The sequence below is a fragment of the Phalacrocorax aristotelis genome, chromosome 22 (assembly GCF_949628215.1).
Source record: "Phalacrocorax aristotelis chromosome 22, bGulAri2.1, whole genome shotgun sequence".
Classification (NCBI taxonomy): Eukaryota; Metazoa; Chordata; class Aves; order Suliformes; family Phalacrocoracidae; genus Phalacrocorax; species Phalacrocorax aristotelis.
In genome coordinates this window covers 4,251,640-4,271,006 of record NC_134297.1, presented here as the reverse complement: position 1 = coordinate 4,271,006, position 19,367 = coordinate 4,251,640, and the positions used below count along the sequence as shown (strand labels likewise).

The 19,367-nt window shown below is 47.0% G+C and overlaps 1 protein-coding gene across 1 annotated transcript in view; it reads right to left on the bottom strand.

The window, feature by feature from the left end:
• UBASH3B (ubiquitin associated and SH3 domain containing B) overlaps positions 1 to 19,095 on the bottom strand; it is a 70,999-nt gene extending 51,904 nt beyond the window's left edge. The window contains exon 1 of the mRNA XM_075116106.1: positions 18,606 to 19,095. Coding sequence (XP_074972207.1) covers positions 18,606 to 18,766 — 161 coding nt within the window. The 5' untranslated portion in view covers positions 18,767 to 19,095. The remainder of the gene's footprint in view (positions 1 to 18,605) is intronic.
• Positions 19,096 to 19,367: the final 272 nt, after the last annotated feature.

The window sequence follows — 19,367 nt, the reverse complement described above, 5'->3', positions numbered from 1 at the left end:
AATGGCTGAGGAATAAAGGGGTTGGGTATCTTTGGGGAGAGTCGGAAAGCAGATGTTTACCTTTTTTTACTAGTAAAATTCAGTCCTCTTGGCTGAATCTTGTTTGCTAAACTCAGGTTTGGATGCTGCTCACTTAACCTGCTATGTTTAACTGAGCCGCCTAAAATAAAAGCTTAGGAACCGTGGGCACCCTCTGGAGATGGTTTAAATGGTTATTCAGGCAACCTGAGATCTGAGCTTAAAAGAGTCAAGGTCTTTTGTGCTTAAAAACATAAGCAATCTCAAATACTTTTCAGATAATCCATTACTCAGTGGTAGAAATTACTGGCACATGGTGTCGTGGAGGGTAAAGTACAAACGCATTATGAAAAGGAAATATAAATTAAGATTGGCTTAGTGATGGCTTTCAAGCGTTTTGGGCCAAATGCAAAGTTTGCCTAAGGAAATTTTCAAGTTGCTGATTGGCACAGACTAAGAACAGAACTGCTTGTGGCATATTAAGCTAAATGAACCTTTCATCTAACGGGCTGTGCAAGCCTTATATTTTTATGCACGCACATTAGGGGAAGGGCAAGCCATTACTCTTTATAGCATGGACGAATGATTTCTGACATCTCTTATATCATAGCAGGCCAGGACTGATCACTGCGTTCAGTGTGATAGCTGTGGTAGAGCCCCACTGGCAGCAGGGGATTTGGACTGCTCATTTATCACTGTACAAACGTGATCAGAATTAAGCCCATTCATTTCCTGAAACCACTAGCTCACATCCTGTAAGTGTTCAACCATGCAATGGTGTGCATCTCTTAGATGAAACCACAGAAAATGAGGCCTTGCAAGACAATATATACATACCACTTTCCCCAAAGCACTGATCACCTCAATAAGGGTCTGAGGGTGATTTGCTGAGTGTCCTGTTCTTTTTAAGCCCTGTCCTACATATTGTTTGACAACAGCCTGCTGTTAATCCAGGCCACAACTTGCAAAGCACGGGTGAAGTAGTAACGTAATACGTTGTGCAAACCTAAGATGTTATTAATCGGGCATCAAGTTCCTATGAGTGTGGTCAGGAAGACATTCCTCATCAGAACAAGTATGTCGTAGGACAGGTTTGTGTTTCTAGTGCCGGCCCTTGCACATACTTGGCTTGTGGTCTGAATCGCTTAACACTGCAGACCCTCCGCAATAGTTTGCGCTCTGTTTGGGATGCGCTGTTCAGCTTTTGTAAGTGGTGTTTGCCATCAGTCTTCAGGTTCCCTTCTGAACCATCAAGCCCTCCTGGCTTCTACTCCTAATTTGGATGGTTTGGTTTGTATTGTAGAGAGGAAAAAAGAAAAATGAAAGAAAACCACACACTGGCCACAAATTGCTGCCTGACTTCAACTGTACATACCCTGCATACTTCATTGTGTATATTGTAGGAACATATGCTTGTGTACGAGTATATACGTGTGTGCATATGCCTGTATATATATATAGTTAGTAGGTCTATTGCAGTGTATTTTTACAGCTACTAGCCCTAAGTAATCTCAGGGATTTTCAGCACTGTAGATATGTTGTATTTGAATAGATGTGCAACTGCTTTAAGATGTTTTGGGTGAGCTATATAGTTGCAGAAGGTTGCAGAGATGGAAGAAGCCCTTTCTTTCTCAGATGCAGAAGTACACAGGAGACAAACTGCCCCTGTGTTGTGTCACGACAAGCTCCCCAGGATGGTAGGGGGGGCAGAGCAAGGAGCAAACCCAAGTACCAGTGTTTGGGTGGAGGAAGGGGCCTCCACTATCTCCTAGATACTCTGTGCTTCTGTTGTGGCTTGTAAAGATTATGGAAATGGGCTCCAGGGGCTGCCCTGGCCTTGGCAAGAAACCAGAAAAATATAAGAAGTCATAGCAGACTGAAAACTTGCAGAGTTCAGGGGTGAAAATTATTGTTTCTCTCCTTTGAATGCGTCATAAAGAGGGGAGAGGAAGACACAAAAATTCTGTATTTCAACATTTCTTTCACCTAAGGTGGGCCAGAGAAATCACCTTTCATCAGTGTATATTTCTGTAACCAGAGCTAAAACCAGAAATGGCCACTGGTGGCAGATTTACAGCTCCAGATTTCTGACCTTTGCTTCCGCCCAGAGCACGGGCAGTTGCGTGCTGCGCTCTGTCCGCCGCGCTCCTGGGAGAGGGAAGGGTTGGAAAGGAAGCCAGGGACTGTGTTTCTGGGACACATTCAACGCTGCTTTGCTGTGAGCTATCACACCATGGGAATATGAGATTCCGCAAAAGCAGAGACCCTGAGAAGGGAAGAAATACGCACAATAGCCCTGGCAAAAGCTGCTGTGGAGCATGCCTGGAAAGCGTTAGCGCAACGGGGAGGGAAGGTTTGCCACGTGTTTACACTAATGCTGAACGACCTCTGCGGGGAGGGAAGGCGGTGAGGGATACGATCTGCAGCTGGACGGGAGGTCACGATGGCCACGGCCCTCTCCACATCTGCTCTTCTTGTTACCCCAAACGTCGCTCGCAGAGACAAACCTCTGCAAACGTGTCAGCTGGCACTGACATGCTTGTGGGGCGAAAATGGCACAGAGCTGGGTGCTCACGGTGACTCAGAAGCCTCCCCAGAGTCAAACCCTCTGGTTACTTCAGTGCTTTCTGAAAACTTTAACCAGTATCGGTAAAGCACACTGCTCTCTGAAACCCGGAGGGTTGGGTTTCCTACTGCCATTTGCTCTGTGCAGCCATTTTGAAGACATGCAAAGTGGGGAAACGACTCCTGTTGTGACAGGCTGGGCTTAGCTTGCACAGGGAGGGAGACAGCAAAACATTTCTCTACCTCAGTCCATCCCATTCACTGAAATCAATGGGAGGTAAACATGTGTTTAGGGCTTTCTTGAGTGAGAACCTAAACGTCCTTCTCTGCAGGTCTTAACAGTGTCCCATTCATCCATCAGCACAGAAGATTCATTGTCACCAATTATCGCAAGCATTTACACCTTCTCTGGTCTTCTGACCCGCTGAAGCCATGCCAGCCTTGCTGGCCAGGCTAATCACGTTTCCTGGCTGAAGCTAGTTTATAGATGACTTGGATACCACTAGCACACGAGTGAGGGAGGAAAATCAATGCTTACAACCCAATTCAAAGGCTGCTGAATCCGAGGGAATGATTCCTTTTCAAGTCAGCATGCTCTGAATGAGGGTAGACAAAAGAAGGCTTTGACAGCGATTGATTTTTGAGGGAAAGGAGCTGCGTCTTTTGCTCGGTTTGAAAATGAGTTGTTTAAAAGTAAAGGCAAAATCCATGCTGGCTTGGGGAAGGTGACTGTGGCTGTGCAGAGGTTGCGATGATGACGGGCAGGCAGGCTCCAGTCTCAAATGAAGAGAATTGAGAGGGGCTGTGCTGGATATACAGAAGTACTCTATTGTGAGAAATGAGACGGTGAGAACTGATAATGAGAATGAAGAACTTCCTTTGATTATTGCTTCTCATTTCCTATAATGCAAGCTACATCTTTAAAGAAAGCTATTCTGTTAGATGTTACATCCCCTTGCCTCCTCCGTGTGGTTAGAAGATCTTAAGCACTAGTATTGAAAAAGAAAAGCTAACCTGAATAAGGTAGAATACAAGCCTCTTTTTCTTCCAAGTTATATGCCGCATTAATGCAATGTAACACCACAGGTATGAGTGGAGCGATTTCAGATGTACAGCAAAATCTGGCAGGCAGGAAAGTGCAGAACGGTACGTGGTAGCAGCCAAGATGGTGCATAGGGAATTGCTGAGAATGAACAGGAGGTGATGCCTGAACCCATCCTGGGTTGGCCCTGGATTTCAAATGGGGACCAGGGCAGGACTGTACATGTGTTTTCTTTTAAAAAAATAGTTGGAAACATGATGGAATTGTTGTGTGTCTAGATGCCTAAATACTTTTGAAAATCTAGCCCCAAATCACGTTTGAAAACAGCTATTGAATTTGTAGAGTATGTTAGACATGTCATGCCAGGTTGTATATGCGAATTGGACTGGTAGTTTGGCTTTGGACAAATTACACAGACTCAGTTTGTCAAAAGCAGGTGCTGATTTTGAATGCTTCCATTTCAGTTGTGCAAGGATTTTCAAAGATGGAGAGTGTGATGCATCTGGGATTGGATCTGTGAGTGCTCACACATCCCTTTTTTTTACGTGCTTAAAACAAAAAAATTGAAAGCCAGTTTTGAACAGAAGTTTAATCCTTCTGTACTTGCAGTTTCCATATCTGTGAAATGGGGATGGCAATAACACGTATCACCCTGCTGATGGCAAAGAAAGATGCCGGAAATTTCTCTGCCTTCCTTACACTGCAGTGGGCGGCAGAACGTTCAGAGTTATTACAGGGCAATGTCTGTACTTGAAACCCTGTTCCTTGACAAGTAGCAGAACATAGGCAACAGCATGGGCAGCAGGTACAGCAATAATTAGAGCCAAATAATGGAATTGCATGTTTCAGAACAAACAGGATGCGCATATGCACATATACACATAAGAGAAAAAACCTTCTTGATTAACACCCAAGAGGAAATGAAATTAGAGACACTAATCCAGATAACTAAATTATGCAGTTCTAATGTGGGATGGCAGTTAGCTAATGGTAACAACAGCAAAGGACTATCAGCAGAACTCCACCCTGCGCCACACTACTTAGAAACAAAATTGTTTCAGAGGCCACAAGCTAGCTGTGCGTTTACGCACCTGAGTATTCTCGATTAAACCCAATGGAACTATTCCTGTGTTTGAACTTGAGCAACACGCTTGAATCCTTTGCCAGATTGGCACCTAAATTCATCCCAGTTACCTCCTTGAATGTGGGGCCAGGTGGGGTTGCCTCTGGAAACCTGTGCGGTTCCTCAGAGCGCGCCGTTCAAAGGATGATGTTCTCGCTGCCTAGGGTGCTGCTGCAAAGCTCGACTTCACCTTAAACTTCAAAAGCTGCAGGGATGTTTGTACGCTAGTCATACCTTAAACTGCTCTTCAGCAGTGGAAACAACTCTGCCCAGACCTTGCAGGGTGTAGATGGGATGCTGCGAGGATTTGCCGATTGTTTTCAAACCGACCACTGATAACGATAACATAAAAGCTGTAGCTCTAAGAAATTTTCATTTCAACCGAAAACTTGTGTTGGCTTTGACGCGTACCTTGAAGCAAAGGGGCAATTATCTAGTCACAACATTCAATCCCATTTGCATAATCTCATCTAAATTGTTCAACTGCTTCAAACACTTTTGTGATTAGAAAGATACTCCACAAATAAACTGACTGCATGTTCCTGACACTCAAAACCAATGTGTTGCAAGTAAGGGAAAGATAAAGCAGCATGGAAAAAGGATTCCTTTTTCCTTACCATTCCTTCCGTACCATTACTTACGCCCAACCTATGAAACCACAAAATTTCATGTCTATTACTGAAATGAAAGTCACATCATCAAAGGTCCTGTAAAACTTGGGGATATGCTGCAGCAAAATTGAAATAATATTTAGTAGGTGGAGAGTTGAGCTAGATGCCTGGAACAGTATCTAATTGCCACATAAGAGTACGTTTTTGTGTTATTTATGGCCTGATGGCAAATCCAAATTACCGAGATCTAACCCAGTACTGCAAGAGACTCTCTTTGTGTCCTCAGGCAAATACCTTAGAATGCTTTCATGCTTGTTGGGAGGTGTTTAATTTGCAGAGATATTGAGCATCAGTTAGCAAAAATTTTCCAAAGTGGTTGCTGACTTGAGGTAATCCATTTTGGACCTCTGAAAAGGGCTTGGTTTCCAGACACAGCAAAGCACTCAGGTTTCATATTTAAGTTTCTTTCGGTGAATCAACTCTTATCTGCAAGGAAAAAATCCCCAAAACCCAACAATACGACTTTCTCCTGTGTGCTGCTAAGTAATTTGGTTTGGGTTTTTTTTGGTTTTTTTTTTTTTGCTTTTGGTGATCCTGGGGAGGAATCATGCCCTTTTTGTGGTCTAGATACAACCCCTGTGCCCCATCACTATCAGAGCTTGCACCTTTATATTCCCAATCTTTAACGTATTTATCCTCTGAAACACCTGTGAGACAGGGAGTTACTATAGTCCTCCACCAATGGGCACCTGAAGCCAAAAGAAAGAGGCACCTTGCCCTTGAAGCTGGCTGTGGTGCAAGGAACCAAGGCAGATTTTTCTCCTCCTAAGCCTGCAGCCGGTCTGCTGGGCAGGCTGCTCCGCAGCGGCTCTTGCTGCATTGCTCACTTGAGCTTCCTGTTAGATCTGACAAGGTTTTCCCCTGACCTTTAGATGTCAGAAAGGATGATAAACAGGCCCTGGTGACTGTGTCCTCCCTCCTGCCCCTCACTGCCATAGAAGTAAGAGAGGGTGTTCGGTGCTGAGCTTGGGTTGCATGCTCCGGCATACACTGCCCTCACCCCTTCCCATTTCTGCATGAGCCCACTGGCCATCAGGAAGGACTGAAATGTCATCTCTGCCATCCTTCTCCCCTAGAACAAGCTCGTGACAGCAAGTATGTAAAATTCTTCAGCTGTCATCCCGGGAAATCCTACGACACCTCAGCAAGCTCCTAGTTCTACGGTTGAAAAGAGGCAGTGGCAGCAACAACAACGGGAGAATTTTATCTCGGTTTGTCATGCAGGCTGGTGGAGCAGAGGTGGGGGGCGAATGGAGGAAGGAAAGATCATTAAGACACAGCAGTCCTGTTCCCATGCAAAGGATCTCTAAGCCCAAAGGATCCCAGTACCTCCTTCCAAATGTAGTTCTGCCAATCTGGCCTCGGGCTCTTGCAGCCCGTTTCTGCATCATCCTAAAAGACCTATTCATTTTTTCCTGCCCATTGCCACATTTTAGCTGGGCAGCCTTGGCTCTACCCTTTTGAAGTTCACTTTGCAGCAGATGGGCCTATCTAAACACCAGGCACAAGCAAAGAAATCAGCAGCTGGTCACAGGAGTTTCCTAGGAGAACATGAAAAGGATCGCAGCAGGCTGCCCAGCGCCCTTGGTTAGGCTGACTCACGCAAGAAGCCTGGCAAGACACGTTTCTTGGCCTCTCGAGTCGCTAAGACACAGCCTAGGCTGAAATTACAGGGGTGGTGCACTAGCAGAAGTCTCTCCCTGTGCGATGCACTTTCAGAGGAGTTAAAGGTTGTGTGAATGATGGTTGTTGGTAGGCATATGGGAATCAAACAAAACCCCAGTCACATCATACACTTCTTACATGCCATTCTCTCCCTTAGAGTTCCCAAGGGCTTAAAGTCATTTGATCCCGATGAGGATCAGCAGCTTTGGGGAGGAACTGGCAGAAGCTGGAAAGATACATTGACCCCCAAAGTCAGGGTCTTCATAGGGAGTTAATTCCTGTCTCAGAGATGGCATCTGATGACCTCCTTTGGAAAGCTGGATGATGAAATGGAGAATTCTTATAAAGGCCAACCTTCCCATTTGCAAGTAGAAAATTTTACCTTAGGGAGAAGAAAGGAAATACCACGGGGGAGTGGGTAATCCCCCCCACCCCCCAACTGCACTATTTTTATAAAATCAAAGTGAGGCTTAAATTACCCCTATACAGGTGGTTTCAGGTCAGTGTAAGAGGTTCCAGTTGTGCAACCCACCCCACACAGGAGGCACCTTGTACACATCAGGGCTAACTCTGAGAAGAGAGGGGGTTAAACAGCATAGAGGATGGATGTTCGTGGAGCAGCGAACCTGTAATCGCTGTAATACTGGAAGGAAACAGCATCAGCTCTCCTGCGCCATCACAGCACAAGCTATCTGCCTGCTGCGGAGAGCGTGCGTGATTCGGCTCTCCATGGACCCATCCTGACTCATCCTCTCCCCAGCCTGCCGCGCTTGGCTGACGTGTTTCAGCCCCAAATAATCAGGGTACCTGGGGAGCCAGCTGCACCTGCGCTGCCTGGGAAAACATTACTACGTGCACCAGCTCTGGAAAGCGCTCCCTGAGCACACAGCAGCTGGGCAGCGAGTAGCGGTGCCGTGGTGCAGAGCTGGAGTCACTATTTATAAAAGACTCTGGCCCCAGCATATAAATGCACCGTGAATAGGCAAGAGACACCCGAGGCTTATATTTTTCGCCCAGAGGCTTTGGTACTGATTCTTATTTACACACAGGCTCTTTGCATTACCTGAATGGTGTAAAAAGCTGTTTCTCTAAAGGATGCTTTCACAGCAGAGAAAGTCAGGTTATTTCTGGGTACGATCCTCAGCTGGTGTGCATTAGTACTGCTACAACAAAGTAAATGGTGCTGGGCTGATTTACACTACCAGAGGCTTTGCCCTTTAGAACATAAACGCATTTATGATACAGCTACACTATGGGAGAGGTTCGGAGAGGGGAATATAAATGTGTCTTGTAAGGTGCAGCTGTAAGTTACATTTATTCCAAGGCTTGTTTCCGTTGCCCACGGACTAGTGTGAATAGGAACCAGATCCAATTCTTGGTTAGTTTGGGATTTCTTTGAGCGGTGTCTGGGAGAACTGACTGCAGCTTATCCATGGGTAATGTATTGTGATTTGACACCTGCTAGAACTTGGCAGCTACTCTCAGAAAGAAATATTGATTGCGAAGAATAAATTCAATATAACAGTAGAACAAGAGAGCAGGACATCATTGACACCATTTACAGCTTGCAGCTCTGGAGCGCCCTTTGTCTCGAGTGGATGGCAAATGTTAATTAAGGTGCCCTCTCTGGCATCCAGCAACTTGATGTATTGTCTTATTTTAAATTTTTCTGTCTGTAAAATGGGAATGATACTTATTTCAAAGTAGCTGTTCATAACAGTGCCATTCTCATGCAGCTGTGAATTCCACCCATCAATCTAACTCACTGTAACTATGGGTAACGGCTGGGAGTAAAGGATTTTGGAAGCGATGCTGGGATCACTGCTTGTCAGCGGGAGATGATACCGTCTGCTTCCTCGCGTGGCCTCTCCCTATCCTCCTCTCTAGAGACATTTGCTCTTTCTGGCTCCTATTTACATTGCCAGCTCTTGGAGCAGGGATGATGTTTTCCTTTTCTGTTTGTACAGCCCCCAGCACAACAGGGTTGTGGTGCATAAAAATCAGACTTCTACTCAGTGGTGCCATACAAGGGAAAAACGACACTAGTGTTTCATGTCAGCACAAACTCAGGGCTTGAAATTTGTGTCATGAAACCGATTCAATCGCTCTCAATAAAATGAGGAACAGCTTAGAAGAAAAACAGTACCACTTCACCTATTTCAGGTATTTCCAATGCCATTTAACGCGCCCCCCTTCATGCTCGGTAGAAACGTATTGAAGATCTTGATCTCAAGAGACGTACGTGCTCAAGGGCTTTGCTGACTCGGGGCATTAATGAGTTTGTGTCGTGTAAGAACTTGCTATATTTCATTAGGTGGAAGGGAAAGAAAGTAGTCATTTTTACAAATCAGGAGATGAAAAATCTCTCTGAAACACACCCACCTCTACGCTGGCAATTATTTCACAGTCACCGACCGCAAATGATTAATTCTGCACTATCATGAACTGCAGAGGCTAGCTAATACTACACGAAGGGGAAAAAAGTGGCACCTGCTTTGCATTTGATAATAACAGAGGGGTGATGGGTGTGAGTGAAATGCAGTTAAAACCTCTTTCAGTGTGAGGCTATGAAAGGCCAGGGTGGTTATCAGTTACCTATCTTTGGGTATGCCTCTGCATTTCTAGCACCGAAGACAGATATCCCAACGTTTACTCCAGGCTGCTGTTTGCTCAGCCATGTGCATAACCTTTTCCTGGCATTTTCATGCTAATCTCCTGCTGACAGGGCCTGGCCTGCAAGGTATTCCTGCTGGCAGTGACAGGAGGCTTCTGTCCCAAGGACTTGAATTTGGTGTCTGGGGAAAGCAAAGACATCAAACACATCTCCTGTCACTCATTCCGGGTTCTGGTTTGTAATTGCTTGATTGATATTTAAATTTTAGGCTGCTGCTTGGTGGGTGACAGAACCCACTCTGGTCCTGACAATACCTGTCAGGATATTGTCATATACATGCAACTCTGCTCTCCATGCCTATCTTTACTCTTTTGGGAATGCTTTTAAAAAACAAAAAGGAAGGCTGAGGCTTCCCGAGGAATGGCGGAGCGAGGTGCGAGATTGACAGCGCTCAGCTGCGTACTGAGAGTTGCGGTTATTTCAGGAGTACCTTAAAAAGTGCCTTTTGCTGCTGGGACTTCTCAAAGCTGCAGGAGAAATATTGGGAGAGTGGATTTGAAAGGGCAGCATCTGTGTCTTATGAACACAGACAAGAGGTACAAGATGTCTAAAACACTGTTTATGTAGGTTGTCGGCTGCTTTGTTGCGGCGACTTTAGCAATTCCCTCAACCCATGCTATTATTTCTCGCTGCTGTTGTTTCCCCCTCACTTTACGTTGCTCTCTAGACTCAGTCTTTGTGCACAACCGGGCAGCATAGGATATGGTCGGGACAGAATAATGCCAAGCAAAGCCAAGGCCTATTCTTTTCAGGTCTGTTTATATAGGGGGTGAGTAAGACACAGGCGCCGTGGCGCACCCCATTGTAATGCACAAAGCCTGCAGCGAGTCTTGGTGATGGAATCCAAAATGCTGTCAGCTGCTAAACTACAGCTCTTTTGATGACTCTGCTTGTTGAGGATAATTAGACTGGTGCAGTACAGACGCACACACGGATGTCTCTATTCTTTTAGCAATCGCAGAGCACATGCTGTGAATCCACTATGAGCGCCAGTTAAAACCTAGGGCGACGTGTTCAAGTGTGAGCAAGACTTTGGCGTCTAAGATTCACTTTCAACGGTGACTTAAAAACACAAGTCTCATCAGGAGCCAGGAGCCAGCAGGGTTAGCACTTGACATTTGAAAGTACCAAGTTTTAATTTTTTTTTTTAACTTTTGCTCATGATCTTTCAAAGAGCGGAATTCCCCCGACTTCTGTCAGTGTATTTATTGAGGAGATCCCGAGGGCAGGCAGCACCCTTCGAGCATGGGCTCTTGCGTTGCAGAGTGGCAACAGTAATCCCGGGGTTAACTTCCTAGGCTTTATGAGAAAGCGCTGCAGAATTCTGCAGAAATGGGCCAACATACTGCCACTGTCACCAAGCCTTCAAGCAGGAAGAATAATCAGCATTTTATGCAAACAAGGCTCCATTCAAGTAGTCCATGCTGGATATCTGAAATCATGTGTTTCTCTAGCGAGTCTTTGTCTTGAGAATCTCATCAGTAAACTTACACTGGCTCCTGACAGTAGTATCAGGTCTGTGAAGTAAGACAGAAAAAGGGACAGAAAAGGAAAAGATAACACTGGTATCTGTATCACTCGAAACTGATACATAGCTTAAAAGGGAATTGCATACTAAGGAGCACGTTATTAACTGCTCGGGTTTTTGACACAGAAGGCACAAAGTAATTTTTCAGGCTCTGTCCGTGACATGTGGGCTCTGGGTTGCACTTTCTGAAGCTCCTCTCCTTCCTAGTGCAGAGGGTAGGACCAAGTTCAGGCCCTTTGCTCCACGACAAAAAAATCATCAGAGAGACAGAAGCACAAGGAAATGTTTTCTTGTCACCATGCCATTTTCATACCAAAATGAACTAAGTCCTCAGGGACCAGGAAACTTTCTGACATCGCTTACAGTGTTTGCCAAAGTTAGATAGCCCTGAAAAACACATCTCAGAAATCCAGGGATTGCTGTCTTCTGGGTGATGTAGCACTGAATCAGGAACTCACTGCATATGGTGATGCTACTTAGACATTTAAATATGAGATCCCAATGAGGCATGGTGTGTGAAGGCACTATGAAGGTGGGGATTTTTCCTCCCGTGAACACGTGCAAGCTTGCTTTGCGGGCAGCTACCACTTATGCAGCAAATATTGCGGTGCCTCACTGACCTTGGCTCTACTGTGAGCAGTCTTTGCATAGGGGTGCGCTGTCCTTAAACAATTTTCTTGATGTTTGTGGCAGAAGCATTTTCTTTGTCAATATTTGACCCGAATATCTGATTGTTCCACTTCTCCTAACTATCAGATACGATTAATGGCAGTTAGGTATACAGTACCCTAAATCACTGAGGTAATATGGAGTGCTACTGCTGCCATTATCGTTTTAGAGTGTGATCTTATCACAGGAATGACTCATTCAGCCTCTGTTAAAAGGAGGACTCTCTCCATTTGAAAATTTTATACAATGTCATGGAAATAGATGTTCTACTCAGACCAGATATCTAAGTCCTGTTATTAAGCTAACAGACTGAAATGCTACAGATTTAGGTGCAAGTGCCAGCCTAACTACAGATTTGATGTATATATCTAAGCTTCTCTGTCCCTCAGTTTCCAGACTATACGGTGGAAATAAAGAGCCCTCTATGTTTTATCACCTTAGACCTTTAAAGTAAGGAGCTGTCTGACAAAGATCTTCCCCACACCAAACAGAATGGAGCTGCTGGCACCTAACAGTCTGAATACTGCAGTAATCATCCCTCAGTCCCCCAGCAGAAATCTGCAGTAAAGCCAATGGAAAAAAACCCATATGCAGAGGAGCCATGGGACTCAGTCCCAAACGTATGTTTGCTCAAGCCTTTCTCCAGTGCACCTTCCTGGCAGCTGCTAACTCCATCGCAGTATCCATGTTCCACTGCGCAGTGCAGACCTGTTGGATCCTTTCCAGCACAGATGTACGAAATTGTTGAGAGGCCTCCGTGCTGAACCTAGGAATTGCAATACATGAACTAGACCAGTTAATTGCTCAAACCATTGCTCAAGTTGCAATGCAGAATCTCATCCGTTAAACCCCAGTGTGGGCGAAGAGCTGCCTGCCCCACTGCTACTCACACAAGCTTTGGCAGGCATGAAGAAGGGGAGGGTCACAGTAGGGGAAGCAGGCCTTCTCCAAGTGATCTGCCAAAGGGTGCACCTCCAGCAAGCTCTTCCTGTTTTGCTGTTTGTGGAGAGTAAACAGGTCACAAATACTTCCTACCAAGCCCCTGCTTAAAAACGTCCATCGGCCTGATGGCTGATATGCAGCACTGGCAGTATTTTGGTTAGATGGTTTCTCTACTGCACAGTCCAGTGGCTCTATCCAAGCCTGAAACCCACTGTCTTGAACGATGGGCACAGACAGAGCAGTAGGGGAAGCTTTTGCCTAAGCTCTTGCAGCTACACCACCTGGACTTTCTATTCAGCAGCTGAAGATTCCCTCCAGTGCTGTTAACAAACTTGGAAATCCACATCCAACATACCCTTCTACACTGTTGCTTCTAGACACATTTCTATCCACCAGCTTCTTCACTTGCGATGGGGTTTCCCGCCACACCCCGAGCCAACACAAGTCGCTGTGAATCCTGACAAGCCTGCTAAAGCTTGGGCTTAAGTGAGACTTAGGGGGTGCCTACGTTTTGGGCATACCTTTGTAGCATGATGAATTTCAGGCAGGAGTATTTGCAGAAAACTAGTACCCTGAAAGCAAGGCCGTGAAGGAACAGAAACCACTTCAAAATCAAAAGATTATCTGCAGCACTTTTTTTCCATGCAGTATTTTCCCAAATCCAGCTCAAACCCTAGAGGAATGAGAGACTTCACAGCCTTTCTGTGCTGAAATACTGCTATGTTGCTAAGTCTGTTACTAGGCAAAACATGTTTTAGCAGCCTAGAAAACATCTTCAAAACACAGGAGAAGATTTTACTGTTTGTAAACTGGATCTGAACTTCTTTTCTTTGAGAATAATGAAACTCCTAATACTCCTAAATTCTTATAGTTACGGAGAAAGCAACTCAAAATCAGACTGGCTTGGTTCTATTCAGGTCCAGGGGAAATGTGGAACAGCTTTATGAATTAACTCCATGCCCGTGAACACAGAGTTAAACCCAGGTGGTCTTTTGAGGGAGGGAGGGAGGAAGGAGGAAAAGTGTAGTATAGGGGAAGCGGTGCAGTTGATTCGTGGTAAACTGTACAATATTCCTGTCTATCCCATTTTTATGAGGGGGAAGTGCTTTGCCATTATGTCTAGCATCAGCAGATCCACGCAGGAGCACAGCATTACACATTGAACCAACATTATGGACCTGTCTGCAGAAAGTGGCCCCAATTTTTCAGGCTTTGGTGATGGGAAGGAACATCAGTTTAGTTTTGGAAAGCTTTGCCACCTGTGTCAAGAAGAGCGCTCATCTCTTACACTTGTCAGAGCATGGCAACAAAAAAAGCATGATGCCTCTAACTTAAGTGTTCGGTTAGTGATTTACCCAGTTTGAGTAATGACAGGGGCCAGAGAATTATCTTCATTTTTCTAGGTCTGGATCTCTTCTGAAACAGTACCTCAGGGCTGTGGCTTGAATTCAGAGCTGCATGCAGAAACCCAAGTAAAATTTTAAATTTTTTATATTTATATATTCATGCACTTGTGCGCACCCAGAATTAAAACAAAGCAAGCAGAACTTTTTCTCAGCTAGAATTTTAACTTTCTGTTTTTGAGGATATTAAATTCTGATGTGAAACTTTTAAAAATGTGAATCACTGAACTCTCAGATTCTGGAGCCATGCTGATTTCTGCACCATGCAGGCTGCAGGATTTCAACTGCTTATCCCTGTATTAGTTCCAATAATGTAAGTTTGGTCAAAGGCCTTTTTCCATCCTGAAAGAAACTGCAGTCCATCACTAAATTTTCCTATATTTAGCATTTTACAGAGATACATGCTACACATAGAATTTTTTTTTAACTGCTTGCACATGCATAATAGTTTTAAGTGATCCCCTATAGGTTCAGTGGCCTGTAAACTACATTGTGCTTCCCCTTCTATTTACTGTCGGGAAGACTATCAACACCTATATAGGGATTATCACACAATAATGAGAGGTGCTGGCAGTCAGATCAGATCTGCTGGTGCAACCACCGACAGCAGGTCCATAACGAGATGAGGTACAGTATTTCAGGACAACAGGGAAATACCAGTTGTGCGAAATCTCTTTCTAGAGGAAGCCTGTTGTTGTGTTTAGGGTCTTGAGACACTGGGGATCTGGTCAGACTTTTGCGTGACGCTGGGTAAGATGCTTGCCTTGGTGCCCAAATTGCAAAATGGCAATCATAACACCGCGTTTGCCTTCTTTCCTTCCTCGTTTAAGTCAGAAACTACTTGGGATAGGGACAGCCTCCTCTTGTTTGACTAGACAGTACGTAATATAATGGGCTAATTGCAAAATAAAAAAATAATGATTGTGTGCTGACAAAAAAAAAAAAAAAAAAAAAAGGAATACAACAGCTCTTCATGGTAATAGTCCAAAGCAATGACATACTACAGTGGTTTGAGAAATTGCCATCCCCAGGTAAATGCATCCAAAGGTGGTTTGTACATCACTGCCTCACCACGTAATTTGGAGTAGCCCAGCTGAACTGAAGCTGTTGCTCAGCAGGAGGAAAAGAGACAGACACCTGTCGAGGAGCACACAACAGAGCTGCTCTTCTGCCTGTGCTGGCAAGGCCTTTGGCGGGGGAGTGGGGAAAACCTCTGGGGTCTCAGTCTGTGTTGTGGGACGCTGACATCAGTGGAGCTCCATTAATTTCAATACCTGCTCTCAATTTATCTTAGTTCAGAAAGGAAGGACATGTCCTTCTTTGAAGGACCCTTTATCCACAGTCCCCCGTAAACCACATGCCAGATGAACAAATAAAGACTTATTTAATAATGCCTCGATTTGAACAAAAGATGCGCGGCAGTTTTGCATTCGATACCTGAAGCGTAAATGCCTACGGCATCCTCTCTCGCTTTCAGCCTGGCTCACACAATTTTCTACCCTTCACTGAGCTAGTCTATACTAACCATCCAGGAATACCTGGAAATCATATTTAGTCTTTCACCTTTGATTATTTTAGCATACATAGGGTAGAAGTGGCTTGTCCAAAGTAACATGAAACCAGGAAAAAAAATGAACACAACAATCCCGTCAGCAGTCCAAGCCCAGGATCACCCTGGCCACCTGAGCTTTTATTGCTGTTATAAACTGAAAGTATTATAAAATAATTAATGATTTCTGTTTTGGGAAGACAAAAGCTGACCTGCCCATCGGTAGGGGTGTGAGGTACATGAAGTTATTTGAGCTGAATTAGAAGCTGAAAGTTAGGCAATGTGAGTACTCCCCAGGATCTCGGTACTGCCTCACGACCGCATCTGAAAACAGTGCCCCTGGGATCTCCAGGTAGCTCCTGTGTCTCTTACCCTGCCTTCAGTGGTCTTCTCTGTCCCCTGCCCCAATCAATTCCCCTGGTTCTAACAAGAAGCCGGGAGGCCACTGATGCCAACAGCAGTGGCATTTTGTGACGTGCCTGATAGACTTGCCTGACAACTTGGAGCTTTATTTCACATAAGCCATCCAAACAGATGGTCACCACTTTTAAGTATCCGCCTGGCTTGTATTTGTATGCTGGACCTACAGGCACAGATCTGAAATCCCCCGTTTGGCTGAATTCTCTGTCTCCTGTTGTAACTGTGGCTTTGGGGTAGAAAACAGGGATGGGAGAGTTTTGGGAGATGACTCAGAAGGACTTTAAGGCTACTTCTCAATAACGTCCTTGGGAGACAGGGTGCTTTTACCTCCTTGACAACTTGGTAATCTCTTTCATTCACATTTGCAGAGCTGGGAGTTAAAAAGCAGCTTCTGGGAAGCAGCGACCTTTAGGGAATGTCTTTTGTGGTCCTGCCTCTCACGCTTCCGAACGCGTGTGCCATTCCATAGCGTGCCCTTGGTGCCAGTGCTTAATGGTTTGGATTTATTTCTTTTGCTTCTTATCTGAATTTTAATGATGAATTATTTGTGGTATTTCCAGCAGGCTGGAATAGGGGCACTAATTGCTGCTTCAGGTCAGGAAAGTGGTCCCCCTCCCAGCAGACAGCTGAGTTGTCAAACAGTTATATCGCAGCATCTCGAACTTAGTATCAAGACAGTTTTACCCGTCTCACTGGTTACATTTGCAGTAAGTACTCTTTGCAGTTGGGAATATTTTACCCCTTTCTCTGGCTCGCTCTGTCTTTATCTCGTATGATGAAGCTTTGGGTCCATTTCTGTCAAATGTTACCATTTTCTTGGGCACGAATATGAACCACAAACAGTTCCTCAGCTAACTGTTAGGTAAGACCAGGGCCGACTGTCAGCCTTGATGGCACTGTTGTATAGGTAATAACTAGTTTCATCCATGGTATCAAGCTGCTTTTTTCTCTAGCTGCACTGAAAGATGCACATCTGTTTTTCCAAAGGAGCAGAGCTTGAAGTCACCGGTCTCCTACTATCTCCATATGCAGGCACTGTATATAAATGCTGTATGTTGATTTCAACAGATAACTGTAGATCACTGACAGACGTAAGGAGCGTAAGTAGGACAATGGAGAACACAACAGATTTTCTGTACATGCTAGCAGATCCATGACAATCTCCTGACATATGTCCTTAAGACCACATGTGTGTATCTTTATATTTATAAAAAACTGCACAAAGACAGGCTGCAAAACTACTGAGTTCTAATTGGTATCAACAACAAAAGGAAAACTTAAGCAGATCAAGGAATCATCCAAATCCCCATTGGTTTCATTTGCAGCCTGAAGTGGCCAGTCCCACTTCAGGAGTCGCTATGTTTAAAACAGGAGAGTCATTATGAAGTTATCATTAGGTTGCTGCCTAATTAATTTAAAGCATCAGCACATGCAGGGAGATTATACCAGGGCATTGCTAAATTGGGCAAGAAAAACCTACCACTTTGGACTACAAAAATTTTCTTCTATTGCTCCGTTCCTTTTTGGTTGACTTGTACGCGGTTTAAAGAAAATCTCCCGGGGTGACCAAGGCAGCGAAAGTGATTGCACCCAGGGCTCCTTAATTTCAAAGCAGAGGAACGATGGGCTCTGATTTCAACGGGGGGGTGCACAAAACTGCCTCCCTGCCCATCCCAAACTTTCCAGCGATGCCTGCCGGGCGGTGCAGGTGGGCTGCCCCGGGCAGTGCGGAGGCCCTTCAGCACCCCACGTTCCCACGGGCGGCGGGGACGGGACACGGTCAGCTCCGGGACGGCACCTGCAGCGCGCCCGGTACCTTGCTGCGTCCCTCGCCCTCCGAAGCCGGGCCGGCCGCCGGGAGATGCGACCCAGGGCGTCCTTTGGCCCGTTAAGCATCCCCGGGTCCCTCCGGGAGCGCATCCCCCGGCCGCTGCCCCGCGTCCCCGGGCCCCTCCGGGAGCGCATCCCCCGGCCGCTGCCCCGCGTCCCCGGGCCCCTCCGGGAGCGCATCCCCCGGCCGCTGCCCCGCGTCCCCGGGCCCCTCCGGGAGCGCATCCCCCGGCCGCTGCCCCGCGTCCCCGGGCCCCTCCGGGAGCGCATCCCCCGGCCGCTGCCCCGCGTCCCCGGGCCCCTCCGGCAGCGCATCCCCCGGCCGCTGCCCCGCATCCCCGGCGGCCGGGGCTCCCTGCGCCGGCTCCGCGCCGCCCGCCTGTCGCGGTCTGGAGCAGCGAAGCAGAAAGGCGCCCGTCGCTTCTCGCCGCCGTAAAACGAAAGGAGAGGGAGGCGGGGAGGGGGGGGAAGAGCCGCGGGGAAAAAGGGGCCGCGCGGCGACTTACGCCCGGGCTTTGGGGAAGCCCATTGACAGCAGGATCTCCAGCGACGAGCCATGTTTGATGGTCCCCGCGCGGTGCTGCCGGTTCCGCCGGGGGATGACTTTGCTGTACAGCTCCTCTTTGGCAGCCATGGCGTGCGGTGCGGGCTGCCCGCGCTGGGCCATCACGCAGCCATCGCCGCCCACGCAGGGCCATGCACACCCGCAGCGCCCAGCGCCCCGCCGGGGCAGGGCCCTCCTCCGCCGCCGGCCCGGCCCGCCGCTCGGCGCGCCCACCCGCGGCCCCGGCCGCCCGCCCGCCACACGTGCGCGCCCCGCGCAACCCACGCCGCCACCGGCGACTTGGCGAGGGATCGGCGGGCGGCGAGAAGAAACCCGCCCGCCCCCACGGCTCTTAAAGCCGCCCTCCGGGCGGGCGGCCGGGCGCAGCCCCACGCCGTCCCCGGGGGCTCGGGGCGGGGGGTGTCGCGGCGCCCACCCGCCGCGGGGGCTGCTGTGGGGCTGACCCACGGGGGGAGGCGCCGGCGGGGGGTGGGGGGATGCGCTGGGCAGGAGCGCTGCAGGAGCAGACGGCAGAATGAAGGCTTGCTGTAAAAAAACAAAAGCACGTGCACAAACAGTTATTTTGGGTTGTTTTTTTGTGGTTTGGTTTTTTTTGTTTTGTTTTTGTTTTTTAACGAAAAGCTCTGCACGAATTCGACCTAACTCTGCGGGAGAGAGAGCAGAGGGGAGGTAGGGTGCCCTGCACAACACCAGGGCTCCAGGG